The sequence below is a fragment of the Odocoileus virginianus genome, unplaced genomic scaffold, assembly GCF_023699985.2.
Source record: "Odocoileus virginianus isolate 20LAN1187 ecotype Illinois unplaced genomic scaffold, Ovbor_1.2 Unplaced_Contig_38, whole genome shotgun sequence".
In the NCBI taxonomy this organism is placed as follows: Eukaryota; Metazoa; Chordata; class Mammalia; order Artiodactyla; family Cervidae; genus Odocoileus; species Odocoileus virginianus.
In genome coordinates this window covers 87,998-100,801 of record NW_027224355.1, presented here as the reverse complement: position 1 = coordinate 100,801, position 12,804 = coordinate 87,998, and the positions used below count along the sequence as shown (strand labels likewise).

At 40.0% G+C, this 12,804-nt stretch overlaps 1 protein-coding gene, 1 non-coding gene and 1 pseudogene across 6 annotated transcripts in view; 1 reads left to right on the top strand and 2 right to left on the bottom strand.

Annotated features, from left to right (window-relative positions):
* The window catches only part of PPEF1 (protein phosphatase with EF-hand domain 1), a 140,443-nt gene extending 137,160 nt beyond the window's left edge, over positions 1-3,283 (top strand). For all 5 annotated transcript variants that reach the window (XM_070464633.1, XM_020891255.2, XM_070464634.1 and 2 more), the window contains 2 exons: positions 1,491-1,575; positions 2,659-3,283. In XM_070464633.1, the coding sequence (XP_070320734.1) occupies positions 1,491-1,575; positions 2,659-2,867 (294 nt within the window). In that variant the 3' untranslated portion in view covers positions 2,868-3,283. The remainder of the gene's footprint in view (positions 1-1,490; positions 1,576-2,658) is intronic.
* Positions 3,284-9,315: 6,032 nt separating this feature from the next.
* LOC110135910 (ubiquitin-conjugating enzyme E2 N-like) lies at positions 9,316-9,954 on the bottom strand (annotated as a pseudogene).
* A 1,923-nt stretch (positions 9,955-11,877) lies between these two features.
* On the bottom strand, positions 11,878-11,949 carry TRNAG-ACC (transfer RNA glycine (anticodon ACC)). The gene has a single exon. It is a non-coding gene; the product is annotated as a tRNA-Gly (tRNA).
* Between the last annotated feature and the right edge of the window lie 855 nt (positions 11,950-12,804).

The following is a 12,804-nucleotide window of genomic DNA, read 5'->3' as shown; positions in this document are numbered from 1 at the left end:
AAAGAGGAATCAAAGAGCCTCTTGATGAAGGTGAAAGAGAGTGAAAAAGCTGGCTTAAAACTCAACATTCAGAAAACTAAGGTCATGGCATCCGGTCCCATCACTTCATGACAAATAGATGGGGAAACAATGGAAACAGTGAGAGACTTTACTTTCTTGGGCTCCAAAATCACTGTGACTGCAGCCATGAAATTAAAAGATGCTTGCTCCTTGGAAAAAAGCTATGACAAACAGATAGTGTATTAAAAAGCAGAGACATCACTTTGCTGACAAAGGTCCATCTAGTCAAAGCTATGGCTTTTTCAGTAGTCATGTACGGATGTGAGAGTTGGACCATAAAGAAGGCTGAGTGCAAAAGAATTGATGCCTTCAAACTGTGGTGCTGGAGAAGACTCTTGAGAGTCCCTTGGACAGCAAGGAGATCAAACCAGTCAATCCTAAAGGAAATCAACCCTGAATATTCATTGGAAGGACTGATGCTGAAGCTCCAATACTTTGGCCACCTGATGTGAAGAGCCAACTCATTGGAAAAGACCCTGATGCTGGGAAAGATTGAAGGCAGGAGGAGAAGGGGATGACAGAGGATGAGATGGTTGGATGGCATCACTGATTCAATGGACATGAGTTTGAGCAAACTCCAGGAGATGGTGAAGGACAGGGAAGCCTGGTGTGCTGCAGTCCATGGGGTTGCAAAGAGTTGGACACAACTGAGCGACTGAACAACAACAACAAAGTATAGACTTACTGATATGATATCTTATACATTAAGAATTTTAAAATTTAGAATTTCTTATTAAAATGGGAATACCCCAGGGAGAATTGTCAGACCTTTGGTACTTATCAGCAACTACAATATTGGGCTGAAAGTGAGCTGATGGGATCTAGGACTGGGGTGATTGTTTGCAGGGGAGATGAAAAGTTGATCAGAGAAAAGGAAGTAAATGTGCACATGGGAAGCTAAAATATCCACAGGAAGGAGACTTTTGGCATCACTTGAGAGACAGTTTACCATGGTGACTAAGCTCATAGGCCTTGGCTTCAGGCCAAGATTTAAATCCCACTTACTAATTATGTGAACCTTCAGAAACTAACTTTACCTGTTTGTCTTCCAGTCTGTAAAATGGGCACAATAATAGTTGTGTTCCTTGGGCCTATTGTTGAGGACTGAATGAAATAATCCATAGACACTCTCAATGCAGAGACTGGCAAACAGGTGCTATCAGTAAATATTGGCTATTGTTATTTACTCCTTCCAGATTCACTTTGGACCATCCCCTGAGGAACACAGGCTGCAGACACTACAGAACCCAAGAGCATGGTCTTTTATCTGATTTAAAAGGGTTGGGTCTCCAAGGATGGCTTGCCTTCTCAAATTTCTATCTAAATCACATACTATGAATTGGTGACCATGTTGTGTGTTTGTTACTTTTACTAAAATTGATCTGTTATTAATTCTATATGTTTTAACACTTAGACAATCTTTATTTTAGGTTCAGTCTACTCTAATTGAAACAGTGTACAGATACCGATCTGACCTGCAAATCATCTTTAATATCATTGACTCTGATCACTCAGGTAAATTTGCTTTGATTGGTTCAGTAGTAGAAAGCAAAGGCTAGTCTGTTTATTTGAAACCAGAACTCTGTTTTCATCTAATGCATTCTTCATCCAAACTTGATTTAACTCAGGGAAGAGGGAGAGCATGGGGATAAACTCATGTTTAATATTACTGTTTTTTTTAGTTTGGCCACAAACTCTCTATTCAAATCCATATGGTACAGGCTTATGTATCCATTAGTCAGATAAGACCAGCTCCTTTTATAAATCACCAGCACAGATGAAAAAAGAATTAACTGTCCATTTAAAAATCATAATTATTCCTAGCAATAAAAATCATTCCTAGAATTCTGATTCTGTTTTTTGGACTGAGGACTATGAAAACTCATTTTCTGCTTAGGTTTGATGCACAATTATTTATTTTCAAGCTTTAAAAAATATCATCAGATAATCCTCAACTGCAGAGAGCATTAAATACCAAAAAATCATTAATCAAAACACAAAAGTAAGTTACTGCCTATAGAAAATGGTGGAGCCATTGTTTACAATCCTCTTATTGAGTCTCAGGGCTAATTTTCCCTTTCCTTTGATGTAGCTCTCCTCTCTACCCTCCTTCCATGTCCCTTGCACTTAGGTTTTAGATCTTGTAATTTCTACATTACATGTATTAGTACCACAGTCTGCAGTCCCCTCCCCCACCTTTGGTTCACTGTTTACTCATTCCAGCTTTAGAATAATCTCAGGATTACTTGGTAATTTAAACTGGCATATTGTTTCTTACATTTACAATCTTACTTTTCCATTTCCTTCAGTTTCTCAACAGCCAGGCATTTTTGTTGTTGCTTAGTCAATAAGTCATGTTCGACTCTTTTGCAACCCATGGACTGTTGCCTGCCAGGCTCCTCTGTCCATGGGATTTCCCAGGCAAGAATACTGGAGTTGTCATTTCTTCTCCAGGGGATCTTCCTGACTCAGGGATCGAACTCATGTGTCCTGCATTGCAGGCGAATTCATGACCACTGGGCCCCCTGGGGAACCCCACCCCTCCCTAGGATGGGTCTTAAAAATGAATATTCACAGCCTTCTCCTATATTCTTTCAGGCTTGATCTCCATGGAAGAATTTCGTTGCATGTGGAAACTTTTCAAAAGTCACTACAGTGTCCATATTGATGATTCCCAGTTTGATGAGCTCGCTGAAAGGATGGACTTAAACAAAGATGGAAGCATTGACTTTAATGAGTTTTTAAAGGCTTTCTATGTAGTGCATAAATTTGACAAGTTGAACAAGTCAGACAACAAGCTTGCATAACAAGAATTAGGGCTTTCCCTCCTTGAAATAGTTGGCCCAAATCTCTGACACAGTCCTTACCATGACCCTTGAAATCCATACTCATCAGTAGAGAGGAGTAGACCCCAATTTATGCCATAAGCAGATGTACAATGTGGGTATTATAAGTCCCTAATAAGTTGTTGTTGGTAAGGCTAGGTTAAATGTCAGCTTATAGAATTTGACTCCAGTAGTGGGAGTCCCACATTGTCAAGTAGAAACTGAATTTGAGCCTAATGTTGGTCTCTTGGATGCCACCTAACCAGGAGACCTGAGCAGTTTGGAAACATTGAAAAGAACCCACAGAACACCAGAGAAAGCACAGCATCTGTGAATGGCTGAGGGATGGGAGGAGGAATACCAGACTATTAATGCAATAAAGTGTTTCCATCTTTAAACTGTAATCTTCTTTGGAGATACCGTAAACCGGTGATTTTCTGTTGTGGGAGAACCACACTTCAGGGATGGGGGCCATATCAAAATCTTGGGGGAGGCTGTTGGAGTGTATTGTTTGAAAAAGCATAATTCTTCTTGTCTATTAGACAAGTGAATACATCCATATGGAACCCTATAATTAATATAGTTTGACACCTTCATTGGTAAGATAGGGCTTGGTTGTACATACATTGTGAGGTTTATTCTGCCATTCTGGTATCAAACATAAGAGATTTCTACTAAAGGTGAGTACATGTTTCATTTTTCTCTAAGTTTGGGAACTTCAGGATCTATCAGTATGCCAGATTAGATATCAATATGCCTGCCTGCTACACACACCAGAAATAATGGATCACGTGTAACAATTATCTTTTAGAAATGCATTGCTGAGCTGGCAGGTAAGTAAAAAAAAACCCCAAAGGCAAGGGGAAAAACAGAGCATAATTAAATTGCTATTATATGATATTATTACTATGGTTTAAGCAATATTAGCTTTATTTAACAATATTATATTTGGTCAGGATAGACTTTAGAAAAGAATATCATTTGGATAAAAAGGTCATTGTTGCTTAGTTGCTCAGTCATGTCCAACTCTTTGCGACCCCATGGACTGTAACCTGCCAGGCTCCTCTGTCCATGGTATTTCCCAGGCAAGAATACTGGAGTGGGTTGCCATTTCCTCTCCCCAAAGGTCATTACTGAATGCTAAAAGGAATGATTCACCAGGAAGATATAATAGTTATAAAATTATGCATCTAAAAACATAGAATTTTAAAGCTGATAGTGCAAAAATTGACATAACTACTGGGAGAAATTGATAGAGGGAGATTTTTAATATACCTCTGTCAGTAATTGATCACTTGCATAAAAAACTTGTTTATAGAAGATTGGACAACCGAATTAATTTACCTGATTATGTGTATATGTATTCTGCAATCAGTTTTAGAGAATACACATTATTTTCAAGCTCATATGGAACATTTATAAAAACTGGTCATGTATTAGACCACAAAACATATCTCAAACACTAAGCAATTAATAACAAAGATACTACATTTTCTGATCATGATGCATGATTTTCCTAGGGAAAAAAAGAATTTGCTACAGCTAATTCAAGAGCAATAGTAGAGTCTGAAGAAACACATAACCATTAAAGAACGTGTCAATTTGACTAGGCTGAACTACAGTTCTCAGAATTCCCTTTCTTGCATGTTTCTGTTTAAGGTGGACCACGGTGGAGATTCTTAAGAGATTTGGAAGGCAAAGAGAAGCGGCAGCCATGGTGTAGCTCCTATCCGCTATTGCTGAACTGCTGATTCACCTTGTTGGTGTGAAGCAGCAGCTAGGCCTGCAATTGCTCTGTGTTCCCCTGGATCCCATCAGCTGCTCTTGTTCCTGGGACCACTATGTGGGTTTAGCTGCAGGATGGGTACCTGGGCCAGGTGTGTGTGATCAGTGCCATGATGCAACTTCTGGGCCAGGTGTGTGTTTAGCTCCGTGATGAAGTTCCTCAGGCCCAGTGTGTGTTTAGCACCATGATGGAGGGCCCTGGCTTCTTCAGGATGCCAGGTTCTTGTGCGGTGCCAGCTTGGGCCTCTGGGTTTGAGCCTGCCCCAGATCTGCCCTGCCTGCCTACCCTGTGGACGTCGAGCTCCAGAATCAGGTATGTTGTCAACAGCCCTACAGAGCCTGCTTAACCAGCTCCCACATTTGTATAAGCCATGTCTACACACACACACCCCACACACACACACACCCCCACACACACACCCCCACACACACCCACACCCACCCACCATTGTTAACAGCCCTACAGAGCCTCCTTAATCAGCTCCCACATTTGTATAAGCCATGTCTACACACACACACCCCACACACACACACCCCCCCCCACACACACACACCCCCACACACACCCACACACACACACCCACACACCCACACACCCACACCCACCCACCATTGTTAACAGCCCTACAGAGCCTGCTTAACCAGCTCCCACATTTGTATAAGCCATGTCTACACAAACACACACACACCCATCCACCCACCCACCCCCCTCCCTCACTGGTTTGGCCTCTGAACTCTGATACAGAATTTGGTACTGAGAGTGGTTCCAGAAAAATAATTTTTGAAAAAAAAAAAGAGTACTCTGTGTATAAGCTGACGTGTGCTGAGCTTCTGCTGCATTATCTCACATGAAAATCCACTTCTCATCCTGGAATAGTTGTTTTAAGAAATATCTAATCTCTGGCAGTACCAGTTGAGTCTTTTTTTGTTTTTTCCTGAATGTCATTTGGTTATTTATTTGCAGGTTTCTTTCTACAACTTTCATTTTCTCCCTTGGGCTTCTAATCTCTGGGATTAATTGTATGCCTTTATTGGAAATTTTACCTTAAAAATGTCCTCTGATTTTACTAAACGTTATTGTTTAATGTTGCAGATTTATGCTTGACAAGAGTTGTGCTTAACTACAATTCAGTTTTACAAAGTATGTGTGTGTATATGTTATACAATTAATATAGAGTTGTGAAATATCTCATTATAAATTTATATTTCTTAATTACAAATGAAATTGAGCATCTTTTCATTAGTTAGTTGGTTAGTCTGTTTTCTTTTAAGAAAATGCTTATTCTTATCCTTTGCTTGTGTTTCTAATATCTATTTATCTTTTTCTTATTGATTTCTAAAACCCTTCATGGTACTAATCCTCTGTGGGGTTTTTTTTTGGTTTGTTTTTTTCACATGCTTCATAATCTTTATTTTTGAATTTCCTCAGTGTATACTGTTATATTCACAATATATTAGAATTCATAAAATTATATTTTAATAGAAATTGGAAAAATGTGGTTTGGGTGTCTTAGATACCAGCATCTTGGTATCAGAGGAAGAGTTTGGTTAATTTAAATATGTGATTTTAAAGTGGTCATCTTGTTACCAAAAGGTGGGGTCCAGCTGCTCGCCTCTCAAAAACTGATAAACAGGTGGGGTTGCTGGAAAGGAAAGTTTGCTTTATTTCAAGTGCCTGCAACTAGGGTGGGGGGCAGGACAGGAGATTGAACACCTATCCAAAGGCCAGCTCACCACCCCCACCCCTGCCCCCAACAAGCAGCAGGTAAGAGCTTTGACAGACAGAAGGAGGGTTCATGAAGAAACAGTACAGTCAACTCTGACAGTCATCTTCAAATTGGTCAATTCAGTTCAGTCGCTCAGTCGTGTCCAATTCTGTGACCCCATGGACCGCAGCACGCCAGGCTTCCCTGTCCATCACCAACTCCCAGAACCTACTCAAACTCATGCCCATCATGTCGGTGATGCCATCCAACTATCTCATCCTCTGTCGTCCCCTTCTGCTCCTGCCTTCAATCTTTCCCAGCATCAGGGTCTTTTCAAATGAGTCAGTTATTCGCATCAGGTGGCCAAAGTATTGGAGTTTCAGCTTCAGCATCAGCACCTTCAATGAATATTCAGGACTGATTTCCTTTAGGATTGACTGGTTGGATCTCCTTGCAGTCCAAGAGACTCTCAAGAGTCTTCTCCAACACCACAGTTCAAAAGCATCAGTTCTTCGGCACTCAGCTTTCTTTATGGTCCAACTCTCATATCCATACATGACTACTGGAAAAACCATAGCTTTGACTAGATGGACCTTTGTTGGCAAAGTAATGTCTCTGCTTTTTAATATGCTGTCTAGGTTGGTCATAGCTTTCCTTCCAAGGAGCAAGCATCTTTTAATTTCATGGCTGCAGTCACCATCTGCAGTGATTTTAAAGCCCCAAGAAAGAAAGTCTCTCACCGTTTCCCTTGTTTCCCCATGAAGTGATGGGACCAGATGCCATGATCTTAGTTTTCTGAATGTTGTTTTAAGCCAACTTTTTCACTCTCCTCTTTTACTTTCATCAAGAGGCTCTTTAGTTCTTCTTTGCTTTCTGCCATAAGGGTGGTGTCATCTGGCATATCTGAGGTTATTGATATTTCTCCCGGCAATCTTGATTCCAGCTTGTGCTTCATCCAGCCTGGCATTTCACATGATGTACTCTGCATATAAGTTAAATAAGCAGGGTGACAATATAAGGCTTATAAATAAGCCTTGACATACTCCGAACCAAACTGTTATTTCTTGACCTGCATACAGATTTCTCAGGAGGCAGGTCAGGTGGTCTGGTATTTGCATCTTTTTAAGAATTTTCTGCAGTTTGTTGTGATCCACACAGTCAGAGGCTTTGGTGTAGTCAATAAAGCAAAACTAGATGGCAAAAGTAGATATTTTTCTGGAACCCTCTTGCTTTTTTGATGATCCAGAGGTTGTTGGCAATTTGATCTCTGGTTCCTTTTCTAAATCCAGCTTGAACATCTGGAAGTTCACGGTTCATGTACTGTTGAAGCCTGGCTTGGAGAATTTTGAGCATTACTTTGCTAGTGTGTGAGATGAGTGCAATTGTGCAGTAGTTTGAAGCATTCTTTGGCATTGCCTTTCTTTGGGATTGGAATGAAAACTGACCTTTTCCAGTCCTGTGGCCACTACTGAGTTTTCCAGATTTGCTGGCATATTGAGTGCAGCACTTTCACAGCATCATCTTTTAGAATTTGAAATATCTCAACTGGAATTCCATCACCTCAGATTAGTCATCAGTGGTTTAACCAGCGTCATCTTCATTGTTTTAAGTACAGTTGACCTTCAGTTCCAGGCTCAGTTTGTTTGCATTTCTTTAAGGCCAGTTCTCAGAATTGTGGCCCCTTATGTCATGAGTATAGTCTGGTCATCATGTAGTTAACTTCTCCACCTGGGGTTTCAGTATCTGTAAGACACCTCACAGGATATGGCTCAGAATATTATCTATAGCCCTTGAGAAAGAACTAAAGGTCCTTGACTATGCTTAATGACTACATTATTATTATTTGATCTCCTTTGACTGTTTTCAGAAGAGAACAGAACATTTCTCTGATTAAATTTAGTCCTTGGCTTAAGTTTTTCCATAAATAAAAAGCAGGCAGAGGACGCAGGGGCACGGACCAAAAGGTCCCATTCTGTTTCAATCTGATTGCAAAAATCAACCTTCAAAAGTGTTCTGTGGAGTGAATAACTGTCCCTTAGATGTGCCTGTGACCTCCATGGGTCACATACTCTTTATCTGATTCAAGCTTTTGATAAACATTTGGTGTAGTGACATCAAAATAATATGCTCTTAGAAGTGTCTTGAATACACATTATACATTGCTGATTGAGTAGTACTAATCCTATGTTCTTGATTTGAGAAGCAGATAACTTATTCCAGTCTGTGACTTGATTTTTCACTTTCTGATATATTGATGTTTTCAAGCAAAAGTTTTCCTTTATTTTGTAGAATGTTCCATCAGTTTTCATTTTTAAATAGAATTGTCACACTGTAACCATGAAATAAACACAATAAACTGTACAAAGGCAAAAGTAGTATAAGTAAAATAACAAAAAATATTTTACTAAAAAGTAAGATTTACAAAAGATTTCAGAAAAGCCATACAAAGTGGTTACAAGCTTTTTCTTGAAGAGGATTCTACACTTGACAGCAGAGTCACAGTGTTATTAGTGAGGACTGTGATGTTTGTTTACTGTTCCCATTTTGGTTCAAACAATCAAGTTTGTCCATCTACAGTGTCTGAATAAAGTTAGACTTGGCTAGAGAGCATATTCTAAAAAGAACTGGTTAGCTGCTTTTAACCAATGCAGTTAGATCACCATAAAAAGGGCAGGCTGTGGTCTCTGGGGTCACAGAGAGTCAGACATAACTGAAGTGAGCATGCATGCAGAAAGGGGGAAAGGAGTCCATAAAATTAAAACTATCTCCCCACACCAAAAAAATAACAAAAACACCCACACCCCTGCAGCTAACCCTGACAATTTCCTTCATTTTCAGTGCTTTATATTTAAACCGTGATGGGGGAAATAAATAAAACCAGAGCAGGGCCCTGCTTTTAAAAGTGTGTCAACAGTTTTGATGATACTTCTAGCCTCTGCTCATGCTTTACAACAGTGAATCAGGACAAGACATAGATTTGCTAATGTGCATTTAATCACCAAAGGGTTGAAGATGTCTGGGTTTTTATTCTGTAATGTTTCTAAGACTGTATCCATTAAATGCAAACAAAAAAGGAAGTCTTGGCAAAACAGAAGTGATGCACACTTGGTGATTGGGTCAATGTAAATGCTATTCATGGCATATATAGTCCATGCTCTCTAGCTGTATCTGTGGCTTGGGCTTTGTTGGTCTTCTACTGATCTGCTACGTCATTTGCTAGTGAATCATCTGGATTGGGAGCACTTAACAAAGCCTGGATCGATAGCAGAACTGTGCGGATCTGCAGTGCTGGGGACCACTTATTTCAAAATATCTAAACATATTCTTCCCAACTTGTCTACATTAGGATGATAAATTTTGGTCATGAAACGTACTTTAGGGGCTGCCATTGGGTATTCTTCTGGAAGGAATAGTTCAAGTTTAAAAGTCCCTCCCTCAAAGGGGGAATCCTGAGGGCCGGCAATGACCACATGAAAATAACGGGCGTTGCTCTCATCTGGTTCTGCTTTAATGCCAGGAACTGGTTCTGCCAGCAGACTCTGGGTTTCCTTGATAACCCTGCGGGGCAGCCTAGCCATCTTGTCAGATCCCGAGTTTGGCCTCTGGTCTTGAAGCAGAAGTTTTAAATTTCAGTTTATTTTAATTTATCCAGTTTGTCAGTCTTTTCCTTTATAACTTGTGCTTTTTGCATCTTGTCAAAAACCAAAAATATCCTTTCCAACTCTGGAAATATAAAGATACAGCAGATCCACAGTAGATCCTTATTATTTGCAGATTCTGTATTTGTTAATTTACCTACTCTCTCAAAATCTGTGTGTAACCCAAAAGTAATGTTTATGGTGGTCACATGCAAAAGGAGCAATTATTTGGGGTTGTCCGTGTTCCCAGCTGTGGTGGGACAAGGTGATGGTCTGCCTTCTTGTGTCGCTCTCATGCTATAAACAAGTCACCTCTTTGAGGTATATTTAGTGCTGTGTTTTTTTAATTTGTGTGCTTTTTGCTGGTTATCTTGCTATTTAAAATAGCCCCAAATATAGTGCTGAAGTGCTATCTAGTTTTCCCGAGTGCAAGAAGGTTGTGAGGTGCCTTAAGAAGAAAATACATGTATTAGATAAGGTTTGCTCAGGCCTGAGTTACAATGCTGCCGTGAGTTCAGTGTTAAGGAATCAACTAAATATATCACATGAGGTGTCCTTAAACAGAAGCACACTCAAAACAAGGTGACATTAGTGATTGACAGAAATGTGTGACCATAGGCTCGCCAGGACCAAACTCTGTATTTCCTGGAGGAGTAAACTTCAGTATTCACTAATTCATTATATAGCGATTATGTAACTAGGCAAATAAGATCAACTGTATTCTCTAGAAGTTTCTTATATTCTCAAAAAGTTCCCTAATTTCATAGAGTTTAGTTCTATTCTTAGGATTTGATTGTTTCCTTTTTGGTTTTCAGTCATTTTATGTGTATTTCCTTTATAACCACTTTCTGTTTCTCTCCCGCTGTATTTGGAGTTCATGGGGTAGAATTGTTTGTTTCTTGTACGTGCAGACTAGGACAGGTTGGATTGTTCACTCAGGGGCTTTGGCATTTTTTTATTGTGAACTCATTATTAACAGGGCTTATATATATAGACCCCTCCCCCCCCCTCCCCTGGGAAAATCTCATGGTATTTGGGATATAGAAGTATCTCTTCAGAGAAGTTTTTTTTTTTTGGCTTCTGCTTTGTGTCCCAGGAATATCACTGCTTGAGGAATAATTCTACCATGGCTTTTTCGTCTGGAGTTTCTGAACTATGTGGGTAGAGTAAAAGCAATGTGAATTGTTGTCCTGTGGTTTTGAATTCTCAGAGAGCTTTTCTCCACCCCACCCCCCCCCAAGCCCTGTGTCCTGTGGTCTCTGTCGTTTTTAAATCCTTACATAAATAGAATAGTCTTTTGAGGGTCTTGGCTTTACAGAAAGTTCTCATTTCCAATTCTAACCTCCCAAAGCTTCATTTGCTACCCCTCTGTGGGAATTAACACCATGCTAGAGACAAATACCCCCTATTTAAGCACTCACCCCTGTGCTTTTTCACTTCCATCTTTGTTTTTGGCACCGGGGGATTTGCTTTTATTTTTTGTGATTTTCTAGGCAAGAGTACTGGAGTGGGTTGCCATTTCCTTCTCCAGGGGATCTTCCCAACCCAGGGATCGAACCTGGGTCTCCCACATTGTGGGCAGACGCTTTACCATCTGAGCCACCAGGGAATCCCTTTCACTCAGTACTTCTAGGTAAATATAAGAATCTTTAGATTGTCCACCATAATGCTGGAAGCTAGTAATTAGACATTTTGTATCCACTGCTATTTGTTAATAATCTTGAAAGAAAGTGAAAGTGAAGTCACTCAGTCCTGTCTGACTCTTTGCGACCCCATGGACTGTAGCCCACCAGGCTCTTCCATCCATGGGATTTTCCAGGCAAGAATACTGGAGTGGGTTGCCATTTCCTTCTCCAGGAGATTTTCCCAACCCAGGGATTGAACCCGGATCTTCTGCATGGTAGGCAAACACTTTACCGTCTGAGCCACCCGGGAAGTCCTAAAAATCTTGAAACTTCATATTTTTACCTGGACAGTGTTCATAATAAGCGATGGTGCTTGAATTATGCAATATGTATTATTTACTGGGTCTTAGTTTTTAAACTCTGGTAGAACTATTTCTAAATAAATAAATTTCTTCTTTACTGTTTTTTTTTAAACATAAATGGGATCATATTGTACACTTTTTAAAAAACAGGGGCACATTTTTTTGTCCTTCCACCTTTCCTCCTCTAACATAAGCAAGGGCCTAACCTCCTTTCTCTGTCACTCAGGGAAGCCATGTTAACCTACTATATGGTCTTCCATATTTTTATTTATCCCATATCGACCAATATAGGGGGCTTGGCAGATGGTGGTGGTGAAGAATCCTCCTGCTAATGCAGGAGACATGGGTTGGATCCCTGGGTCAGGAAGATCCTCTGGAGAAGAAAATAGAAACCTAATCTAGTATTCTTGCTGGGAAATCCCATGCACAGAGAAGCCTGGCAGGCTACAGTCCATGGGGTCGCAAAGAGTTGGATACGACTGGGAATACACACACGCAGACCTATATAGAGCTATATATGTCATCAGATATACATATATTTATATATACAGTAACATATAATCATATATGCTGTATAAAAATGGTATTTTAGTATTTATTATTTTCTGCATTCTGCATTTCTCAACCAATAACATCTAGTTGAGATCCCTGTAAACTGTAATGGCTGTAATTCTTTTTCTTTTTGAATGTACAAATCATGAGTGTACTGCTTGGTGAATTTCCACAGTGAATACACCCATGTAACCAGCACCCAAATCAAGAAACAGTACACTACCAGTGTCCCAGAATCCCCCTCACACTTC